Source organism: Aotus nancymaae, unplaced genomic scaffold (assembly GCF_030222135.1).
Source record: "Aotus nancymaae isolate 86718 unplaced genomic scaffold, 86718_ANA_hifiasm-v0.15.2.pri h1tg000002l, whole genome shotgun sequence".
In the NCBI taxonomy this organism is placed as follows: Eukaryota; Metazoa; Chordata; class Mammalia; order Primates; family Aotidae; genus Aotus; species Aotus nancymaae.
The window spans coordinates 44,548,142-44,572,434 of record NW_026988413.1 but is presented as its reverse complement, the minus strand read 5'-3'; the positions used below and the strand labels follow the sequence as shown (position 1 = coordinate 44,572,434).

Here is a 24,293-nt window from a genome sequence, read left to right as displayed (position 1 = left end):
CTGCAAGACCACAAAGTTAATTTCATAGAACCACACTGGAAAGCTAATCACAAAGAGAGGCTATGGCCTGATCAGGATTCATCTAGGCACCTTACCCGCATCTTGCTCAGGTTTCGGTAGTCATAGTAACTCTCATACTGCTCTGCAATCTTTCGGCACAAGATAATGCCATTCTCCCAGCACTGTGGACAAATGAATGATTTAAGTGGAACCATCCGACAACATTCACTTACTTCTACCCAAAAGTCAGAACATGAGTGCTTTTAGAGCACCAAGCCTTACTCCTTAATCTTTATAACATACCTTTAATTGTATCATTGAGACTTTAAGCTTGAAAACATCATGTAATCAAAATGTAAATTATTAAAAATCCTTTGAATGCTGGAAATGATAATCTACCACAACAGTCATTAATATATGGTACATGAACAACATTTTCTGGTGTCATTCCAGAATCATCATCTTGAAATAACTTTAGTTCCAAAATGGCCAAGTACATGGCTCTAAACAGGCCCTCAGTGCAGAGGAGAGAATTACCACTGACCCCTAAGGCCCAGTTATTTGTGACTGGTACCCTGGATTCCTTGCTTAGCTTAGTTGTGCTTGCAAATTCTGAGAGGTCTAACCCAGCTGGTTACTCTCAGCAGAAATGCAAAAATTCTTTGATCTAGCATAGGTGTCAGCAAATGTTTTCTTCAAAAGGCCAGGAAGTCAACACTTTAGTCTCTGAGGACCATATAGTCTTTGTCACAACTGCTCAATTCTGCCATTATAGTACCAAAGCAGCCGTAGACACAAATTAACATGGCTGTGTTCCAACAGAATTCAGGACCACTAAAATGTGCATTTCATATCATTTTCACATGTACCAAAATGTTACGATTCCTTTGATTTCTTTCAACCATTTAAAAATGTAAAAGACATTTGTAGCTTTACAGAAACAGGCAGTGAGCATTTGACCTGTGGACCATAGTTTGCAACCCCTTATCTAGCACAAACTCCTGGGGATGGGCCAATAATTAAATCCAGAGAGTTTGTGCCACCTTATCTCACAGGTGGAAACTTGACAGCAGGAGGGCACAAAAACATTTCTTTTGCTATTCATGTGATGATATGTCAGTGTAGCTAAATAATAAAGGAAGATGTTAAGAAATCAATTTCCTTGCATCTAATTTTTATGTGTGCCCAATTATATTTTAGAAACGAATGACAGCCATTGGTTGTATTTTAATTTTCTGTTTAACCTTTGCAATCTGGAAGATACATTTAAGACACGTACCACCAAAGCATCCAGGTGTTCAAATCCAATAAACAATGGTGGTCAGATTCACTAATTTTTTAAAAGAGTACTACAAGTCCTTGGAGAGGGGGAGAAAGTGGAGGGAGGTGATGTACTGAATTGCTTTATTAGGCCAGTGAGGTTTCTTCGACACCCCAGTACATCTCTTACGTACACAATGGGATGCCACAAAATTCTTTGAACAAATTAAATTTCACATATTTTACCTTAAAGCAGAATGAGTCAGAATGCATGCCAATTTCAGGAGAGTGTGAAGGGTGACAACGGTTTTCAGAGAATACCTGGGTGCTATGGTCTGCATGTTTGGTTCTCCTGCAAATTCATATGTTGAAATCCTAACCCCCAGGGTGATGGTATTAGGAAGTGGGGTCTTTGGAAGTGATTAGGTCATGAAGGTGAAGCCCTCGTGATTGGCATTAGTGCTGTTATAAAAGAAGCCCCAGAGAGTTAGCTAGCCCCTGTTGCCATGTGAAGACACAGCAAGATGGCCCTCACCAGACTGAGAAATAAATTTCTGTTGTTTATATGCTACCCAGTCTATGGTAGTTTGCTAAAGCAGTCAGGAGTGAACTAAGTTACTGGGGATCAAAATCTCTAAATTGGTATTTAATAAAGTGTAATGAAATGGTTACACACTGAACTCTCCTAGGGTCCTTGTTAATCACAGATTCCTAGCCTTGTGCCAGACAAGACACGAATCAGAATGGCTAGGAGTGGGGCCTAGGAATCTGCATTTTAACAAGCTTTTGGGTGCTTCTAATACATGTTAAAATGTAAGGGTCCCTGCTCAAGGAGGTGGGCTTCACAAACAAGAAATGAAAGGAAAAGGGACATCAACACCATCACCCCAGGAGGGACCCTGGGTGGGGCAGGGTCACTTACTTTGCCTCTGTCAAAGTTCTGGATGATGGTGAGGTGCAGGTGCTCTTTGCGCTGCCATTCTGTTTGCATGGGGTAGGTCAGGAACTCCCTGAGGGGCCGATCAGACCATTCCAGTAGCTCATCATATAAGAGGAGGGTATATGCAGCTTCTGCAAGTCACATGGGAAGGCAATGATTGAGACAGGACCCCAAACCACATTCCTTCAAATGTGGCCAGTTTCTGACAAACTAGGAAAAAATACTACTTTCTGAATTTCGTGATATAGCAGAAAAATGCCCAGAATATATGCAGCAGCAGGGTTATGAATGAGAACTTCCCGGATGATGGACTTGGACTTATCAGAGATCTGTACTTCATCTTTTGGTTTCCCTGTATTTTCTGTTTCATTTTTTGCTTTTGTTTTCCCTAAAGTGTCTGTATGCTATGGCATAATAAAAATGTGCAAGGATATCTTGCTGTTGCTGGTTCAAAGATGTGGCGAGACAGGTCTTTGTGTGCTGGTAGAGTTCACTAGTAAGTTCCTTGGGGGCTATGAGGATCTTCCAAAGAGCAGGCTTAGGAAACAAAAAATGGCAAATTCTTCAGGATAATAAAGGGCTGAAAAATGAAAACTGGTGAGGAGAGAAGCCAGAGAGGAGCTGAGTGAAGACAAAAAAAAAAAAAGAATGAAAGAGAAAACAATCTAGCAACAGGGTCAGGGTTTGGAGAGGGTGGAAGTGCTGGATGAGGATGGGGTGTTTGTGGGGGAGGGGAGGGGTGTTTGTGGGGGAGGGGAGGGGTGTTTGTGTGTGTGAGAAAGAACTGCTGCAGGTTGTGTGATATGACCCCCTCACACAAGATGACCCCACAAATCTGTAAAGACTACTGATATCATTACATGCTTGGCATGATTGGATTTTCTGCAGAAACAAGGAGTGATCCACATACCCACAAGTGGGAAAGGTGATCTACGGATTTAACTATAGTTGGCAGATAGTGTATTTGACAGAATACTTGACATTCTGTAGGTCTCTCCTTTTCCTGAATTGTAAATATAGCCAAATAGATCAAGAATAGGAATCAGATTTAATTGTCATTGATAAAGGACTACAATTTTTTCCTCTAATGTCAGAATAACCAACTCATTTACTAAATTGAATAAAATGGACAAATACTTATGTTATTAATCCATTTAACTCCATCTCATAGGTTTCTCAAAAGACATAATAATAGCTTTTAAGATGGTATCAATAATGGTAATTCCTTTTCTTCATTTATTTGCCTTTAGGGTAACTACACATAAAGCCCTAAAGTAATACACTAAGTTATAATACTATGATGTGGCCATCTCCATGTAAAAAAGATAGTTGCAATTAGAAGGGCCAGGGCCCTATCACAGGCTCTGGTCTTTTTCTTTTCAATTACCTTTGGTGAGCTTATACAATATCCTGGTCCAATTATTATTGTGAAAGCTTTCCCAACTCATCAGCAGTCTCTTATCCCACTCCATTCAGTTTGCACAGTTACCAATATGAACTTCTTTCAATGCAAATAAATGATCATGTTGCTTCCTCTTAGTAGCTCAAACAATAAATTTAGGCCTCTGTTTGTTGCTCATGACCTGGTTCTTACCAACCTCTCTACCCACATTTTCCCACTGGCCCTCTATGTAGTACAGGTCTGAAAGAGCCCACCTTCATCTCTTTTAAGAAGCTTCAGTAGCTGCTGAGACTCCAGTCCCCATAGTTGGAGCCCCCGGACCCCTGTATCCACTCTCCGGGAATGAGCAAGATGCATTGTGGTCCAGAGGCAGCTGGGCACAAGAAAGCTGCCCGACAGGGACAGGAATGCCTTCTGTTACATGCACTCTTGCTGGACTCTTTCTTTAGGGGATTGAATGTCAGATGGACAGAGAGAGCAGCCACTAAAGGGTGACAGTGGACACAGGCACAGAACTGATCCACCATAACATAGGTAGCCATGGAAGACTACTCTGACTGCACAAGAATTATAATAACCAGATCTTCAGATCAGTGCTATTATTTCAATAGGCATCTAGTTTTCTCTGACATCTCTGGGATGATTTCCTGATGTTTAATTCCCCATGTATCTTTATAACAAATGCTAAGTATCTAAGGAAACCCTATGCATATCTTTGTTCTTGCATCCACACTCTTTGCTCTTGTCATCTGAACAAGCTGTGGTTCCTCTTACATACCTCTCTGATTCATACCTAAGGGCCTCACAGCTTGGGCCTGCTAGACCTTCTTTCTCCCTTAGCTGATAAATAACTCCTACTTTCTTTTAATGAGCCAGCTCAGGACTTACCTTCTTTGTCACTCAAATTTCCTTTGTGCTGGCGATACTCACATGCTGCCGGCATGTGAGTACTCAGAAAATACCCTAGAAACTAACTGATCATTTCGAAGGATTAGGAGGACTGACGGAAGCCCTTCCCACAGCTGCCCACAGGCAATGATGACTTCAAGGGCAATGAAGGTCAAATTTACAGAGACAGAATAGAATAGTGGTTGTCAGGGGTAAAAGGAATAGGGAATTAGTGTTTAATGGGTACAGAGTTTCAGTTTGGGAAGATAAGAAAAGTTCTGAGCCAGGTACAGTGACTTGTGCCTGTAGTCTCAGGTACTCAGGGGCTGAGGCCAAGAGTTCAAGATCAGCCTTGCTAACACAGTGAGTCCTGGTCTCTAAAAAAAATTATTTTAAAATCAGCCTTGTGTGGTGGCACATGCCTGTAGTCCCAGCTACTTGGGAGGCTAAGTCAGGAGGATCACTTGAGTTTAAGACCAATCTGGGTGATACAGTAAGATCTCCATCTCAAAAAAAAGGAAAAGTTCTGGAGGTGGACGGCGGTAATGGTAGTGCGACAATATGAATATACTTAATACCACTGAACTGTACACTTAAAAATGGTTAGGAGGGTAAATTTCATGTTATGCACAATTAAAAAACAAAAAGAGGCTGGGCACGGTGGCTCACGCCTATAATCCCAGCACTCTGGGAGGCTGAGGCGGGTGGATCACCTGAGATCGGGAGTTCAAGACCAGTCTGGCTAACATAGTGAAACCCTATCTCCATAAAAATACAAAAAATTAGCTGGGCGTGGTGGTGGGCACCTGTAATCCCAGCTACTCAGGAGGCTGAGGCAGGGGAATCTCTTGAACCTGTGAGGTGAGGTTGCAGTGAGCCAAGATTGCGCCATTGCACTCCAATCTGGGCAACAAGAGCGAAACTCCATCTCAACAAAACAAAACAAAACAAAACCAAAACCAAAACCAAAAGAGCAATGAAGGTCTCCAGTCCCCAGATGCTTTCCCAATCAGGCTTATTCTTAGAAGGTCCTGGGATGGGCGGAATGCCAGGTACGGGTGAGGTGCCCTGGGAAAGCCTGGGAAAAGAAGGCATTGGCAAGCAATCCGATGAAGCTGACAAATGACTGAGTGATGGCATGGAAAAGGTGTGAAGACACATTACACCTGTTTCAGAATTTGATTTGGGAAAATGACAACATATATCTGAGATAAACTGTGTCTAGAGGAAGCAGTAGTAAATTATTAATCCCATTCTACCATTTTGAGAAGTGTATTATGAGGACACCAATATGCAAAAAGAAACAACACAGAAGAGTAGAGATGAATTGGGAATGGAGGATGCTGTCACAAAAGGCTGGAAAAGGGTTAAGTCACTTATACAGAATCCTGAAAGACAGAAAAGTTTTCCATCAATTTCACTTTCTCCAAGGACAAAAATGACCTAACAGAGAAGAATAAAATGTTACAAGGGAAAATAACTTACTTCTTATGACTTTGGGGAACACAAGGACTGCAAGTTGAGTAAACAAAGAAAAAAGATTTATCCATTTCTGAAATATAATCAGACAAATTTGGACTTTATTTCAGAGAACAAAAATATATCTGTTATATATCTGGAATAGCTTGTCCTCAGTTCCCTCCCTCATTTCTCTTTTTATGAACTTTAAAATTTTAAAAACAGTTTACTGTTTGTATTTCCTTTTTGAATCGAGAATTACCAATATTGAGAGAGAAAATCTGCTTACCAGGTGTTAATATTTAATTAAAGGGTACATTAACTCATGATACATTTATTTAAATCTCACATTGCTAGGCACTAGAAGACTAAGGGTAAGAAAACATCAGTGTTGGCCGGGCAAGGTGGCTCACGCTTGTAATCTCAACACTTCGGGAGGCCAAAGTGGATGGATCTTCTGAGCTCAGGAGTTTGAGACCAGCCTGGACAATATGGCAAAACCCTGTCTCTACCAAAAATACAAAAAATAAAAATAAAAAAATTAGCCAGGCGTGGTGACACATGCCTGTGGTCCCAGCTACTTGAGAGGCAGAGGTTGCAGTGAGCCAAGATCATGCCAATAGATTTCAGCCTGGGTGACAGAGTGAAACCCTGTCTCAAAAAAAAAAAAAAAGTAAGAAAACATCATTGCTGTGCTGTTCTCAAGGAACCTTTTAACGTTAGATTATCCACATATACATGCATGCATGTACATACACAATATATAATATACAATTATCAACAAAAAACCAGTTTGATAGGTACTTTAATAGAAATCTGGGGTCAAGTGTGGTGGCTCAGACCTGCAATCCCAGCACTTTGGGAGGCTGAGGCAGGTGGATCACCTGAGGCCAGCAGTTTGAGATCAGCCAGGCCAACATGGTGAAACCCTGTCTACAAAAAATACAAAAAAAATTTCCCAGGCATGGTGGTGGGCACCTATAATCCCAGCTACTCAGGAGTCTGAGGCAGGAGAATCGCTTGAACCTGGGAGGCGTTGGTTGCAGTGAGCTGAGATAGCACCACTGTACTCCACCCCGGGTGCCAGAGTGAGACTCTGTCTCAAAAACAAAACAAAACAAAACAAATAAATCTGGAAAAAATGCAACAAGAAAAATCACCCAGCCTATGGGAGAAGGATTGTGGGGCATGGAGATGGTGAGAGAAAAAGAAGAAAAAGAACTTCAGGAGGGTGATGGCTGCATGGAAAAGAGGGTGACAGAGCTGATCCTGAAGAATGAAAGGAAGGGATGTGGTACAAGTGGTAAGATGAGGCTGAACAGACAGGCATTGGTTCAATTACAGTAGATCTTAAAGAATTTAAGTTTATTTTGTAGAACACATAAACTGATAAGAGAGTGATATCTAGAGAAGGAGTTAGCAAACTTGTTCTTAAGGGCCACACAGGAAATAATTTAGGCTGTGGTCTTTGTCTGTACTACTCAGTTCTGCCACTGTGGTGCAAAAGCAGAAACAGACAATACACAAATAAGTGGGTGTGGGTGGGCTGTTATAAAACTTCCTTTACAAAATCAGGTGCCTAATCTGTAGGTTGTAGTTTGTTGACTCCTGTTCCAAAGAATAACTCTCGTGATTGTTCAGAGGCAGTTGGGTGGGAAATGATGAAGGCCTAACTGAGGCAGTGAAAGTGGAAACAGTGAAAAGGAAATGGTTTGAGAGATTTTTAGGAAACAGAATCAACAGAACTTCATGAATGATTATTTGAGGGAGGCTAGAAAAGTTGAAGATACATCAGGGTCTTCTGATTGAGTAAACAGTGATGCTATGAACTAAGACAGTGGAACCACAGCTAGAGGAATGCGTAAATTCCGAAAACACAAGTACCATTTCAGAAAGGTTTCCCTTACTCTTTTAAAGCTGGGGGAGGAGCCATGATTCAGGAGTTCCCTGGAAGAACAGTGTGGCAGAAAAACAAAATTTGTAGTTCCCAAATCTAATTAAAGAGTCCGGTTTAAGATGGAGTACATACAGTCCACCCTATCTCTCCCACTGACTACAACCAAACAGCCCGGAGAGACTATGTAACACAATTATTGGAGGACTCTGAAAAGTAAGTAAGAGCAGATGGACTGAGGAAGAAAACTAATACTCAAAGAATGACCATATCACATTTAATTCTCTGCTTTTATTTTTTGCCTGTCATGTTTCCTGGCTTAGACTTCCCTGTTTCCTGGAATTGCAAATGGGAACAGATAGAAAAAGCTACAAAAAAGTTCCTTTAGTCAGAGTACTGGGTAGAAGATCCTCTGTGGGGTAAAGCTATGTAGACATTTCTGGCCTCACTCTGAGTCTCAGAAACAAAGTTGCACACTGTAGGGGTGGCCTTGGGGGCAGTGGCAATGGCAGTAGTGCCTTCAATGTGCTTTTTTTTTTTTCACTGCCTTGCCCACAGAGAGACCAACTGCAAGGAGTGCATCATGGCATGAAGAGGATCACGCCTTGGCTATATAGCCAGATTACTAAAAAAGGAAACCCTTGGGAGGCAGGAAGAATGGGGAGGATCACAGAGAGGAGGGAGCTTAAGAAAGGGATATTAAACTCTGTGTATGAAGTCAGATTTACCTCCAAGGTGCACAAGTGTAGTTATGTTGAGCTGTTAAAATTTAAAAAGTTAATGTCTTCCTAAAGAGTTTAATAGAATCCAGAGTCCTATAAGATAATATTTAAAAGGACTAGAATATAATCCAAAATTATCTGACTTTAAAAAAACTAAACAACTCTCAAAGGGCAAAAGCAATCAACAGATGTCAACCCCAACTTGATGCAGATGTTAGAATTATAGACAAACTATGAAGCAGTTATTATAACCATGCTCCATGAAGTAAAGGTGAACATTTTTGAACAAATAAAAAGATAGACATTCTTTGCAAAGAAATTGAAGGTGTAAAAAGAAAATAACTACATGGAAATTTTAGAACTGAATAATACAATACAAAAAAAACCCCATTTCACTGGAAAGGTCAATAGCTAAATGAAGTGACAGAAGAACATCAGTATACTTAAATCAGATAAATAGATATTAAATAGATATTAGTGATCTGAAAAAAAAGGTAGTTGAAAAAAAATGAACAGAGTTCCAGGAACCTGTGGAACAACATCAAAAGGCCAGACATTCATGCCATTACAGTCCTCAAAATGAGGAGAAGAACTGGTAAAGAAATATATTTAAGGAAATAATGCTTGGAAACTTCCTGAATTTGGTAAAGGAAATAAATGTACAGATCCAAGAAACTGAGCAAACCCAAACAGGTTAAACTAAACAGGAAAACCATGCCCATACATGTAATAATCAAATCACTGAAAACCAAAAATAAAGTCCTAAAGATAACCAGAAAAAATTTAACATATTTCATGTAGGTGAGTAATTTATTTTTATTATTTTTTGAGACAAGGGTTTTGGCTCTGTCCTCCAGGCTGGAGTATAGTGGTGTGATTTCGGTCACTGCAGCTTCTGCCTCCCAGGCTGAAGTGATCTACCTCAGCCTCCCAAGTAGCTGGGACTACAGATGTGTGCTGCCACGCCCAGTTAATTTTTTGTATTTTTGGTAGAGATGGGGGTTTCATCACATTTTCCAGGCTGGTCTGTACTTTCTGGGCTCAAGCGGTCCACCTGCCTTGGCATCCTGAAGTGCTTGGATTACAGGCATAAGCCACCATGCCTGGCCTTGTAGGCAAAGTAATTTAAATGACTGCATATTTCTTGTTAGACACCATGAAGGCCAGAACACAGTGTAATTATATTTTTAAAGTACTGAAACAAAAGAACTGTTCACCTACAATACTGTATCCAGCAAACATATCCTTTAGAGATGAAGGTGAAATAAAGGGAAGGAAATATTAGACGAAGGAAAACTAAGGGAATTCTTCACTACTAGATCTGCTTTAAAAGAAATACTGAAACAAGTTCTTCAGATTGAATGATAATATTATAATAACAGAAGGAACCTGGGAACTTAATGATGAAAGAATAACAAAAATGGTAAACATCTGAGTAAATAGAATAAAGTATTTTTATTCCTTTAAATTCATTAAAATATGTATGACTATTGAAAGGTAAAGATTATGACATCATCTGATGGGGCTGACAATGTATATTATATACATGACAACTACAACATACAGTGGGGAGAATCATAAGACCTATCTAGTTGTAAAATTCCCACATTTAACTTTGATATGGTTTGGCTGTGTACCCACAAAAATCTCATCATGAATCATAGCTCCCACAATTCCCGTGTGTCATGGGAGGGTCCCAGTGAGAGATAATTAAATCATGGAGGAGGATCTTTCCATGCTGCTCTCATGATAGTGAATAAGTCTCACGAGATATGACAGTTTTATAGGGGGGAGTTTCCCTACACAAATTCTCTCTTGTCTGCCACCATGTAACACGTGCCTTTTGCCTTTCGTCATGATTGTGAGGTCTCCCCAGCCATGTGGAACTGTGAGTCTGTTAAACCTCTTTTTCTTATAATTTACCCAGTCTTGGGTATATCTTTATTAGCAGTGTGAAAATAGACTAATACAAACTTGAAGTGGTAAAATACTAACTATAAGCAGATGTAAAACGTTATATATGTATTTTGATAATCTCGAGCCACCTCTGAAAAAGTATGCAAAGAGATATAGTCAAACAACCTAGATGTGTGTGCCTGTGTATCATGTATATGATACATATAGAATCTGTAGAAATATATATCTAATTAAAAATAAATTTTAATGTAAAAATGCTTGAGTGTTCCACTGTAATTATAAAAAGCAGAGGAATCATCATGCTTAATATACCAGTGCCCAGCCCCCTCTCCAATGCCAAAAGACAGAATTACCTGTAAAGTTCTGTGCTTTGAGATGCAGATCATAGAGTTTGTGAATGTAGCGTATATACATCTCTTCCTTATTCAGTTCCGTCTTATAAAAGTTCTGTTAAAAAAAAAACAGTACAGCTATGGATAGTTTCTCAATATTCAGGTCTACAATTATCTGCCTTTTACTCTGCTAAAGTTCCATGTCTAGAGCCAAAAGAACTGATGCATTTTTCCCTGTAAATATCTCCAAAAATGACGTAAGGTGGGTCAGTGACACTGTCAGTTAATTCCTAGCAGTTATTGGATAAGTTGGTATCTTGGGTTTTTACTGCTGATTCATAGTTCTTCACTTTTTATGATTTTTTTGTTAGTTTAAATGTCAATGAACAATCAGCCTGTTCAACTAAAAATATAAAACATATGTAACAGATTAACCCATTTATTAAATTTGCTGATTGATAGTCACAAGATAGTTTCTTTAATTTTAAATTTCAAAGATATTTTGCTCTAAAGAAAAAACGTCTCCAAGACATAAAGGTAAGGATGAGCAAAAGCAATGTAAAAGAATGTGAAAGAGGGTAAATAAAAAGGCTCTTTATTTTTAAGATGTTATTCTGCATTTTCTACTTGTGTTAGACTTCAAATGTTTCCAATTTATGTCCAAAACATAAAGGGACTAATAATAAGAAATTTTATTTCAAATTATTATTGTAGAAACATGCTTATTGAAAATATTTGTTTACTAAGGAGTATTTAGATCTTACGAAACATCTCTAAAATGTTTTTAACAAAAACTAAACTTTTACTTAACTGGACACATTATGTTGGCTATTTTATTTTTACACAGAGTCTCACTTCGTCACCCACGTTGGAGTGCAGTGGTGAAATCTCAGCTCACTGCAACCTCTGCCTCCCAGGTTCAAGTGATTCTCTTGTCTCAGCCTCCTGAGTAGCTGGGATTACAGGTGTGTACCACCACGCCCAGCTAATTTTTTGTATTTTTAATAGAGATGGGGTTTTGCCATGATGCACAGGCTGGTCTCGAACTCCTGACCTCAAGTGATCCACTTGCCTCAGCCTCCCAAAGTGCTGTGATTACAGCATGAGCCACTGAGCCTGGCCTACATTGGCATTTTAAAGAAGGAGAAGCATCCAAAGCTACTCCTTTACCACATTATAAAGTCCATGAGTCCTCACTGAACTTAGTCAACATAAAAGTGAATATAAATGAAGTTGGATTCTAGCAAAAGTGAGTCTCCAAACAAGACACGTTTAGTGAGCAAATCATTGTTGATTATGAAATCTCTGCTGGAGACATTTGAACTAATATTACTACTTGTTGTTGCTGTTTTAATTGATGCTAGTTGGTATGTGTTAGAAGAGAAAATCGGTGATGAGGGAATAAATCTGTTGACTTGAAAGAGTGACAGGCTTTTCTAAGGAGTAAAGACCAGGAATTCTAAAAACTTTTGAAGCTGATTAGCTAGACAGGGCTTTGGTAATGGACTAACCTAGCAAATGTGGCTGCTGAAATGGTACTTGGGGTTGAAGCCTGAGGATCTGCTATCAAATGTACTTTCTGCCCATTACCTAACAGATGCCTATTCTTCAATCTGAAGACTCTTCTAACTTTGAGACACTATATTAAGTCAAATGCATCATAATTTTTTTTCGATTTATACCATTATCCTCCCTCTTTTACTCTTGACTCCTGTAGATCTTGGCATTCTTTACAAAGCTCAGTAAATAATGCTATTCACTTCTCTCTTATTATAACCAAAATAATTTTAATTAGCAAGAATTGTTGTACCATAAACACAAGTCTACCAACTCCACAGCAGGCTTTTATATTATTAAAGGATGATTTGCTCTAATAGCTTTCTGGTAAGAAGCAGCTTTGAGAACAAAACAAGTAATCACTCTAAATAAATAGTTCTCTTAAAAAACATCTCTCCAGTCAGCAGATGATGATCTTCCAAATGTCTGATAAAATGTGTAACACAAAGAACAAAACAATAATTACATTTGCTGGTATTAGTCATGTCAAAAATTACCTTTTGTTTTTTTAAACCAATTTAACTCTGGTCTTGTATGGGATGCCAAAGCTCTCTTGAAGACAATCTGGAATGGACTTTTCTAAAGAGTTAAGAGAAGTCTCTAAGAGGAAGTGAGTAGTTGAAGACCACACTGCTAATAGAAAGCATCAAGAACTTTCCATATGGAATAGAAGCCAAAAAGATTATCTTCAAAGTGATATATTTGGTTCTTTAATACATATTCTTATGCTAGTTTGAAATAAGTAGAGCTTTCAAAGTGTTAAAATTTTCTAGAAGGACTATTCTGGGTTAGTGCAAAGCTACCAGGATAATGTCTCAAGTGGTTAGTAATGGAGGCACACAATTTTACTATATTAAATCTCAGGTGTATTCCTACTGGGAGACTGGAGTAAATACATTAAGGGCAGAGTGTTAATTCTTTCATCCAAGGAAGTGATCCCTTCTTTTATACCAACTGAGGAAATGAACATAAGGTCTACATTTATTTGTTCATCTCCAAATGGAAGGTACTTGTGAGAGAAGATGGAAGAATGGAGAGGATTACTTTGGGGAAAGGTAAAGGCTTTGCTTTGAGGTTATTTATGAGACTTTGTGCCTGGAGTTGAGGTAGAACCAGAGTTAAGAAGACAGAAAAGACGTAAAGCTTATCAAGCACTTAGCTTTTCTCTCGACATTGACACACAAGCAGGACGTAACTCAGGTTGAAGGTCTTGACTGTGACGAGAGGCTGGCAAAAGCAGGTCAGAAACTGGAGAATCGACTAGGAAATTTAAGAGAGGGAATGACTACGTTCAAGGTTAGAAATGAGTACTGACAGCAGATGTCAATGGTCTGACCCAGTAAGCCTAGGCTGATGGTCTGCAGATTACTGTTGGGTCTAACGAAAAAATTATGTCAGTGAACAAGATGTGGCCTGATAGAGGATGCTTAGGTCTCACTATTTTTAGGGACTGATATTGGAGGTGGAGATGTAACGATTAGATTAAAAATGCGGAGGAGGCAGTGGGTGTGATAAAGACAGATACCATCACAGACTCAGAGATGAAGAGCAGTGCAAGAAATTAGGAAAACAGATAAAGAGACAGTCACAAGTAAGCAGAAACCCTGAGCTTTGAAGAGGGACTGAGACAGGAGTAGACAAAGTAATACAAAACGAAACAAAACAAAACAAAAAGACTGAAACTGATGAGCTAAGAAAAGATGAAATCGAAGTGGCGCAAAAAAGAATTTCAAGGTGCAAGCAAATAGTGACATGGCACGTGAGGAACTCAAATGATCAGAGTAAGGATAACAGTGACTCTGCAAGTACTTAGAATATAATAGATGGCAAGGATTCATTTATTCTACAAAAAAGAAGAAAAAGAAATTATGAGATTCACAAATATAGAACTAGACTTTTCCTGTATTTCATATTTTCTCATACGGATCATTTGAGTTCCTCACGTGCCATATCGTTCTCTATTTGCTTGCACCTTGAAATTCTTTTTTGTGCCACTTCGATTTCATCTTTTCTTAGCTCATCAGTTTCAGTCTTTTTGTTTTGTTTTGTTTTGTTTTACTTTGTCTACTCCTATCACAGTCCCTCTTCAAAGCTCAGGGTTTCTGCTTTCTTGCGACTTTTTATCTATTTTCCTAATTTCTTCCCATCCAATTAAAGGAATTTATCAAAAACTTTGACTTGTTAAACTATGAAAAATAAATGTCTAAATGTAGGGCCATTCCTTTGCTCTGTGGTAAGAATACCATTCTATTTAATATAGTTATGTGACGTTTTATATAAATTTTGGTTTGCCCAGGACAGCTTTGGATTAGCCTGTTATTTTTACAGAATGTTAATTTTACCCTCAAAAATGTCCTGCTTGGTCATCTTAGTTATAAAGCAAACTTTAACAAAAGTGCTATTATGAATTCAATTTGCAAAAAAGATAGAATGAAAATTAGCATGTTAAATAGAAAACTGTCATTTGTTCACAAGAGATCACTAATATTTATTAAAACGTGGACTGCATATCACTCTCTGAGGAAGGAAAAGAAGGACAGAAAGAAATTGCTAGACAAAAGTAGAAAGACCTCTAACGGGGGACACAGTGCTTTTTCCTAGGATAGCAACAAGACTCTAGGAGGGTGAAGCAGTGCAACGGGGAACCCAATGGCATCACTCTGGGATCCCACAGGGGTCTCTTATTAGGGCTGTGGGGAATGCACAGGATGCACTTTGTAATGTCCGGGGCTGAAGATTTCCTGGGCTTTCATTTAACCTGCGGCTCCTATGCTTCTTTTAGAAACACTTGCAAATATTAAAAAAACTCTTCTAAGAAACATCACATTTCAGATTAAACACCAACAAAACACAGTATTTCTGGGGGAAAAAAAAAACAAGTATTAAGAGAAAAGGAGAAAAAGGGGAACCGTTTACTAACCAGAAGGCTAACTGTGCAGCCAATCTTTTTGCCATCTACCTCTCCCATTTTCATGCAGTCCCTAAAAACAAAAAGCAATAGTCAGAACTCAGAACTTCCTTGCTAGGGACAAACACAGTTTGTTCTTTTTTGGGGAAAAAAAGAAAGGAAGGAAAAAAAAGCCACTTTTAGAGACCAGAAGCAATTTGCATTGCAAGTGTCCATTTAGATACATGCTCCAAGGACTGATAATCTCTGGGGAAGCTGGGGAGTCAGAGACTCCCGGGCATCAGTTTCTGTTAAGAATTTCATTGCCATATCAAGATTATGCTCCCTCTCAGTGGACACAGGGCTCCCAGGAAGTTAGAGGAGTGAAAGTGTGTTACTGTACGCTTCCTACAGTGGGGTGAGAAGTGGCCGGTAAGCCTGGCCATTAGCAACAAGAATGAGGATTTCATTCCTGAAATAAAACCAAACCACCATGCATTTCAGTGGAATGAACTACTTTAACAGTTTAGATAACATAAAAATTAAAAAAAAAAAATGTTCAAAGAAGGTGACAGGGTGAGTTTCATCCCACTGACATCCCCTTTATAAGAGAACAGCATGATTGTACAACTCCGTTACATTATTTTCACCCTAAAATGGATAGAGTCTACTGGTTCTAGTGGCTGAGTTTAAATACCAAAATAAAGATTCTTTTCTTTTTTTTTTTTTTTTTGAGAACTCTCAGGGATTCTGAGAATCCTCCTAATTCACCAATACGTTGAAAGAACTATCAAAAAACAAAATAAAAAAGAAACCAAACCCCAAATTAACAGCTCTGAACCAGCTGGTGAAAAGTTCATTATCTTAGTGCACCACATTCCATGGTCTGATAATCAACTGAGTGACTCACGCGAGTGGAATGGTGATTGTATTCTATCTGACTTTCTAACTGTAGTGCAGCATATCTGGAAAACGTGCGACTCAGCTTACCTGTAATCTAACAACCTCTCCATTAGACGAGTTACAGTAGCAATTAATGAAACGCCACTTTCTCGCCATGTTTCCCGCTCAATTTTCTTTAGTAGACTGGAAAAGAAAGAACCCAGGGCATTTTCAACATTTATTTTTATCAGTCACCATGACAACCATTTTACTTTCATCAGTACCTTAAATGCCTTAGCAACCACTGCAACATCTCACAAGTAGCACAATTTGCAAACAATGTCTTACCTAGGATAGGGACCAAATAGTGGAATTCTAATCCAGGAAGCATTGACAAAGCAAATTGATTTTCAGATTATCCAAGTCATAAAATACAAACACATGCATATAATCACATTTTCAAAATATACAAGTATCTCACAGCTCAAAGACATTTTTTCCTAGCTTCTCTCTTACACTAACAGAGGCTTGAGTCTTACCACATCAAATAACACTGCAAAAAGGGAAAACAGGAGTGCCTCCAAGTTTACTTTCAAGCAAAACCTTGCTTTATTCACATAAAAATATTTTCCTACCTCTCAGTGGAATGCATCTTCATCCAAGCAATTTTACTGCAATGCAACTGCTACAGGAAAATCCTTGTACAGACGGTATGACGTTTTGCGTTTTTTCCTTTCACTTAACATTTGCCCACTCAATACATATTGTACTATCTGTGCACTCACTCAACAGTTTCATTCATTTTGTCACTAATCACAGAAGATTTTCTATGTGGTTGTTACAGCAGACTGATGACAAGTACCAAACCACATCTCTCCTCCTACATTTCCCCTAATCCTAAGCACCTTGGAGCAGAGATACTATGTAAACACAAAATAACAACAATCACGATAATTAGAATCTGTGTTACTTTCACTCCCACCTCTCAACAAATTAACAGCGTACTTTGCAAAGGCTTTATGACTGAACTTTCCCCAAAAGATAAAGGTAAGAACATAAGCATGGCAATATGTAGATTCTTCCCTGCCTCTCCAAATTTAATGATCGTCATTTCTGTCTAAAATCTTATTTGTCTTTCACCTTAGTTTCAGGAATAAGAGAGAAAACATTTCTTATAAGTATAATCTAAACATAACATATATGTACTTAGTTCAAAAATAAACATTAAAGAAGAAAGCTGTTTTGTCAAAGCTTTCTCTTGTCTGTGGCTATGTTCTCTCCCAAGTTTTCTCTCCACCATCCTCCCACCTCTTCCTCTTGTGCCCAGCCTTCTGTCTTGTCTTCTCCTCTGTTTCTTATGCATCCCTGGTCCCATTTTTCTCATTTATTCTAAATTGTTTCTTAGGTTAAGGGTGGAGACTGCATACGGAAGGGATGGAATCTGCCCTGACCAGTCCTCCAGCAGAAGGTCCCCTAGTTTGTTTAAAATGAGTTTTCCTTTAAAAACCTCTGAACAGCACCTGTTTGAGGCTTAAATTGCAAATTGGTATTGAACTCAAATGAAAATCTGTCTGCCAAAAAGCAATGCAGAATGATGTAGAAATTTCCCCGTGACAGCCCACACCTCATATACTTTAGAGGCTGAAAAACAAAGAACTCAAGTTAAGTAATAATTCTAAAAATACACAGAGACTTCTTTTATGGGCATAAGTTTCATTAATTTGCACAGACTTCTGATGGAGTAAGAGCTACACAATCCTCTTGAAAGAAGAGGCAAAGTTCTGCACAGCCTGTTTCCTTGACTAACTCAAGACCAAATGTTAGGACTGAGTCTAGAACCCAGATCATCTGTGTGCTCAGCCAGCCTTGTTCCCTCTCTTGGGAAGCTTGCCATTTCCCTGTTTACCTGATACAAACTGAGAAGGAAAGGCAATCAGCAAGAAGAGAAGAGGTAACCTGGGTGAGAGTGGGTATTTTCATTTGCTCCATAATAATGCCCATGTGCCCACACTGAGCATACAGGGAGCCCTATAACAGTGAAAAGTGGTTTCTCATTGCTAATTGATAAGGCTGCTCTGTTCTATGCAACAGAACTTCATAACACTTGGGAACAAGATAAGCCATGGCCCTGCAGGGATGACACTCAATAGGTTTTTACTCTACGAAAGAAATCTGTGTGTGTGTCGGGGATTTGACCCTTTATCTTCCTCTCGGTATCATAACAGGGTTATGTGGAAGTCATCACTCTAATATAGAACACCTGTGTCTGTGCACGCTCTTTTTAATCCAAAGAGAAGAGTTAGAGATGTAAGGTATGGTGTCACATAATGAATTCTCTGTCTCCAAATGATAATTAAATGTGTCATCACTGAAAATCTTTGAAATAATGTGGAGTCTTATTGAATTATTTAGAAATACATAGGAGACGGCAGAGTAAAGACTAAGAAAGACTTCAGATGAATGTTACTTCTTCTGGAAAGCGCCTTTGGAATCCCCACGACTATGGGTAGACCTACTGTATGCTCCTATAGTACAGTCATTGCTGCATCCCCAGCCCTGGGGAGTGTCCAATAAATACAGAGGAATGAGCGAATCAAGGGGAGCCAGGAGAAGCAGAATTTAGCTGTGATACTCTATTCTGGATATTGCATATTGGTGTCTATAATCTAGAATTTCAGTGTTATCAAAATGAATAAATCTTTTTAAAACTTATTTCAAAAAAATGCAGTAGATATTAATGAAGAAAATGTTTGGGGTTAGGGAAAGACGAGTTGAGTTCTTAGGCAGGAAGGTACTAGAAAAATTTAAAGGCTTACTCCAAGGGGGCCATTTTGGCAAGCACTACAATTTAGGAAGCAGTGAGCTACTTACAGCTTTTCAGCTTCAGAACAAATTTTAAGAAGTTTTAGACATGAATTACACGGAACAAATGAGAATGTGTACCATAACAGCATGTGTTCCTAATTCATCATGTGTGCAGTGACTCATTGTTATTATACTAATTCATTGTGATTTCTGTTGCCAAAAAAGCAATTTATTATTTCCTGAAATAAAGTAAGATTTGCACCTTCTTTCTTGTGCTCGGGTAGTAATGATACTAAGTATCACTTTAGATTTGATTTATTCCCAATATGCTGATTATAAAAGCATGAAAGAAAATTATTTATAGTAGCATTTCTAGTAATATTCTAAAAATCAACAAAAGTATAAAAATCTCTATTGAATGAATAAGATACCTTAAAATAGTCCTAATTATAGAGGCTTAATATTTTAATTATTGGTTTGATTCTAATGTCAAGGTACATCTTCTATTTCAAAGTCATATTTATATACAAGCAATCAAAACTACATACTATCAAGCCTTCATTAAAGTAGATAAGAGGCATTATAGAACTATGTATTTATTAATCTTGTGAATTTGTTATAAATAATTAATCATAAATCTCAAGAGATTCATTTCACTGAGTGCTTTCTCATTTTGGTTCTTTGTTTAAACCACAAACTAGTAGCTGAAATGAGAGCAGTTTTCAAAAGCAATTTATTATACTGGATGAGATTTTAATCAGAATTCTTGCTAAACTCCAGCTATCATGAAAGACTGAAGCTTTGTACACTAGAATGAATGAGGTCTTGGTGAATAATTATGAAAACTTCTGGTTTAATTATCATATCAGAAAAAAATGATATTGTTCAGAATCCAGTACAAAGAATATGTTTTATCACCCACCACTAAGACAGGAAATCTATACCTTCTTGGCTTTTCCTTTTAATGTAATTTTCCTAAAAGCTTCAAGATAATTTTTAATCAGGCAAGCTGAAATCTATCTAACCTATTAGTCACTAATAATATTCTTCAAGCCTTTATATTAATGTTTCTAGTGTTGTAAATTCATGATCATAAAATGAAATACAAAGTTTTGCATGTGGCCATCAATACTAAAGCACTAATATTGAGTTTTAGGTGATACTTGGGCATAAATACAAATACAAATGTCTTTTGTCATACAAAAATGTGTTACTGAATGATTTTGTACTTCTGAAAAAACTGTAAACATTTTTCAAGCACAGTAAGAGAACTCTTCTTTCAAAAAGAAACACTTTGCATATATGTTAGATTTGAAAATGACTAAGATCCATAGGAAGCTGTAGAGACAACAAATGCCAGAAGTGAAATCCCACAGCACTAAAACATTCTCACTGTATCTTCTGGCCATTTAAACACAATGCATGAATACTTGGTATAAGCAATTCATCCTGTGGCTACAATCTATGGGATCTATGGGTAGGGCAACCTTAAAGTCTCTTTACAGCATTCCATTATTTCTCTATCTTCCACACAAATCCAAAACACATAATTTACTACAAGTGATTTACTTCTGTCATAGTCTAATAAAAAGCATTTAGGATACAATTAATGCTGAGTGAACAATCAGTATCAATGAATTAAATCGGGTGTTGAAGAACAGATGCAAATTAGGTTAATTTTCCAGTAGCAAATCAGCATCAGTATCTTGCTTTGGAAAATGGTGCACACAAACATTACAATTACATCCCTTTTCTCGTCTCCCACTTATAACCCCACTTAAAATCATTATCTTGCAGCAATGGTTTTAAAATTATCACGCATGAAAAGAGTGAGATTTGTTATGTAACATATGCGACCTGTCCTAATCAGAGATTATAATAGGGAGACATGCCTAATCATCAACATAATAAGATCCATTCGCCAGAGTTAGGCAATTATCTTTTATTTCACACTCCACAAAGACAAAGCACTCCTGTGAGACCTAAGCTGTCTTTGCAGCTCTCAGCTACCGTGGTGCAGAGAGGCTCAGTACTGACACCAAATCCCCGGAATAGAATCAACTCGAGATAAACATATTACTCACATACTGTTGAAGAGCTCTCGGTATGTTTCGTCACCTTTGCCTTCTGACATCAGGCTATCCAGTTTGTCAATTAGCTTGGCTTCCACCTGAAACATACCCAAATATTATTCTCTTTCCTCCCCTTCACAAGTAGGATTTCTAGGCAAGTTAAAATGTATTTATTTATGCCAAGGAAAAAGCTACGGTAAATTCTGTGAAAGTGACATTATCAGCTACGGTTAATAGCAGAAATCCCTTTGGAATTCTAAGGGACTAATCTAGAGGGAGTTACATGACTTCACACTCCCGGCTGGGTAGCGTTTACTGCTGCCAAAGCCATCTATCTATTTGTTGATTCAAACACAAATGCTTGCAGCCCAGTTTAAATGCTTGAATTCTTTTTTAGGAGCTATAAAAACTGGCAAGTCCTGTTTCTTTTTCCTTTTTTTTTAAACAGCACTATATATAAGGACATCAGGAAACTAACATATCCACATACATTAATTTAAATCTTTGATGTGTTTTACATCTATTTTCTTTCTCAAAACAGTTTGAGGTTGCACTTGAATCTTTGCTGAAGTTGAGAACTTGCCTTATCCATGTACAGATGGTAGATCCATAGAAATAGTCTAAGTCAGCAATAAGCAGCAAGAGAAAGGACATATTTCCTGAAAACTGTAGTCAAAACATTTGTATTTTCCAGGATATAAATCCTTTGGAACTTGAATATCAGGAATGAAAAAAAATATCCCTTCATCTATCTGAGTCAGAAGAGACAGAAAATGAAAGACTTCTCTATGGCCAGAGAAAGTTAAAACAATTAGGGATTGGGAGGAATATTTGACTTTGTCAAAGGACTAAGCCCAATTATTCCTTTAAACTGAATTTCAATCAGAAGATAAAGACAAAGGGGAAGGAAAGTGGGTTTTTCTTTCCTAAGTACAGTTTTTAAATAGTCTTTTATTCACCTATTACTTTTCTTGAAAATAAATGTGTGTATTGATACAGGGGACACGCCCATGCTTTTGGCCACAGGAGGGTCCCATGTCTGCAGTCAGATTGCTTGACCAGTTGACAACCAGTCCTGAGATTTGAGGGAGGCTTTCTTTGAAGAAACATAAGTGCCAAATCCTGTGGGCACACAGGTTTGTGCAGTGACTCTGTGAACAGAGAGTAGGCTTAATATCTCCAAACTGAAGGACCTGGCAGGCCAAAAGCAGTGGATTCCTTAAGAGATCTGGTTTTGTAATAAGAACGCCTGTTTCCCCAAAACTGGACCATAACTATTAGAACCTATGTCAATGAGAAATGGTAAACTCATTTTCGTGGAATCTCCTTTATAAGAATTTCCACTGCTTTCTCCTTTAAATTAATTCTCAATGCTTCAAGCAAAGAAATAAAACATACTGGGAATCAAATGCTGAAAGCTAAGCCATTCACCAAATACAATGTGCAGACCACTGAGAGCTCAATGAGTTTAAGAATCATTAACTCTCTGATTCTTCTGCTCTGTGTCCAACTGGGTGCAAATAAAGTCTCTGCAAGTTCTTAAATATAGACCTGCAAAATCACAAAATTTTTCAGCTGAAAGGGAATCAAATGATTTTCAGGGATTCACTAGAGGCTCAGGACAACACAGGATCTGAGAAGTATCCACCGCTGTGTGGCTTAGGAGTGGATAGGCCAGGCTGGAATCCAGGTCTGATGGCCCAGTGTTCACTTCCCAACTTGGAGTAGAATCTGGAAGTTCATAGATGCTTCAGAAGAGCTGAAACTCTTCCACATCTTCTGAGGAGCACTTCTGCCTACCTGTTTAAAGTTGCCACTCCGCCTCTGCTCCCAGTCCATCATATCATGAAAAATTGGAATCATGACATTTCGAAGATCTGGCTGCGGTATCAAGGTCACTTCTAGGAAGGGGCCAATCAGGGCAGGGATAAAGTGAAGCTTGTGCTCTCCTAAAGTGAGAAAAATATTTGAGTTTCAATATATTCAATCGTAATATGATTTCAGAAAATTAATATAAAATTTGTTCAAAACAATTGCCGCAAGTATTTCAATTATAGCTGTCTCCTCAAGCAAGAAAATATAAGAAAATAACCCATGAGATACAATTAAAATGATATAAATCATCAGGAATTGTTTATGTACATTATTGTACATGCATACATTAAAATTTTTATGCGACCATTAAGAATAAAGCTGAAGAAAGATAATATAGGTGAAGTTTTTCAATATACTTAAGTGAAAAAGCAAAACGCAGGTGCAATACAGTATGTATAGGAACATTTTTCATTAAAATACACACAAACACACACACACAAACACACATATATATCTTAGTCTAGAGCATTATCTAACGTTAACCACAGAGGTTATCTCTGGATGGTGAGATTATGGGTGTTTTTTGTATATGAAAAAAAGTGGTTCTTATCTCTATAATTTTTCTTGAGTGGTTTTTGTTTTATTTAAAAATAGACATGGGGTCTCACACCATTGCCAAATCTGGTCTTGAACTCCTGGGCTCAGGCCATCCACCTGCCTCGGCCTCTCAAAGTGCTAGGATTATAGGCACGAGCCACTGGGCTGGGCCCCTTGTGTTTTTTCTTAATATAATAAATACACAGCCTAAATAAAAATCGACATAGTGGTCCCCCCAAGAGAATATAAACATTCTCTGAAAAGACAAAAATGTAACAATAGTGAACCCACAATGATGTACTACCAAGTGCTAAAAGGTATGGTATTGATAATTCAGAGGAAAGGAAGGTGGGGAATGGTATGAACACAGATGATTTCATGTAGCAGGTGAGTGTTAAGTCTATTATGCTAATCTTTGTTAAATTTCCTAAGTTTCTATTTCTATTATATGACTATTGCGTGCTATGAAAAATATACTCAAGAGCTAACCTTCAGCATCATGGCTGAAAGCATATGAGAGCATTCACTTAGAACTTACAAGTTGGGAGGCTGAGCAGAAAGACAGCTGGCTTCATGAAGGAGGGTAATTTTCCAGTAACACTATAGATTCATAGCACATAGGTAAAGTATAAATGACTTTAGAGGGGTTTTTTAAGTAAAGTGAATATGGAAGCATCTGGGGAGGAGAAAAAATAATGACTGAGATGAATGAGAGTTGGGAAAATGTGGATGTTTATGAATTCACTGTTTTTTTGTGATTGGAAGTACTGTGGGAAACATCCACTGTCTTTGGAATGTGGCCCTCACCTCTACATAATTGCCTTATTTTCAGTGCTTTGGAACATTAGCAAGAGTGTGACTGAGT

General features: G+C 38.1%; 1 protein-coding gene across 3 annotated transcripts in view; it reads right to left on the bottom strand.

The window, feature by feature from the left end:
• Positions 1–24,293, bottom strand: part of DOCK4 (dedicator of cytokinesis 4) — a 488,208-nt gene that overhangs the window by 40,981 nt on the left and 422,934 nt on the right. For 2 of the 3 annotated variants that reach the window (XM_064374405.1, XM_064374414.1), the window contains exons 31-38: positions 22,817–22,965; positions 21,029–21,114; positions 16,488–16,514; positions 16,248–16,343; positions 15,291–15,351; positions 10,835–10,928; positions 2,183–2,331; positions 96–182 (exon numbers count right to left, since the gene is read on the bottom strand). In XM_064374405.1, the coding sequence (XP_064230475.1) occupies positions 96–182; positions 2,183–2,331; positions 10,835–10,928; positions 15,291–15,351; positions 16,248–16,343; positions 16,488–16,514; positions 21,029–21,114; positions 22,817–22,965 (749 nt within the window). The remainder of the gene's footprint in view (positions 1–95; positions 183–2,182; positions 2,332–10,834; positions 10,929–15,290; positions 15,352–16,247; positions 16,344–16,487; positions 16,515–21,028; positions 21,115–22,816; positions 22,966–24,293) is intronic. The other variant, XM_064374410.1, reaches the window with a different exon arrangement.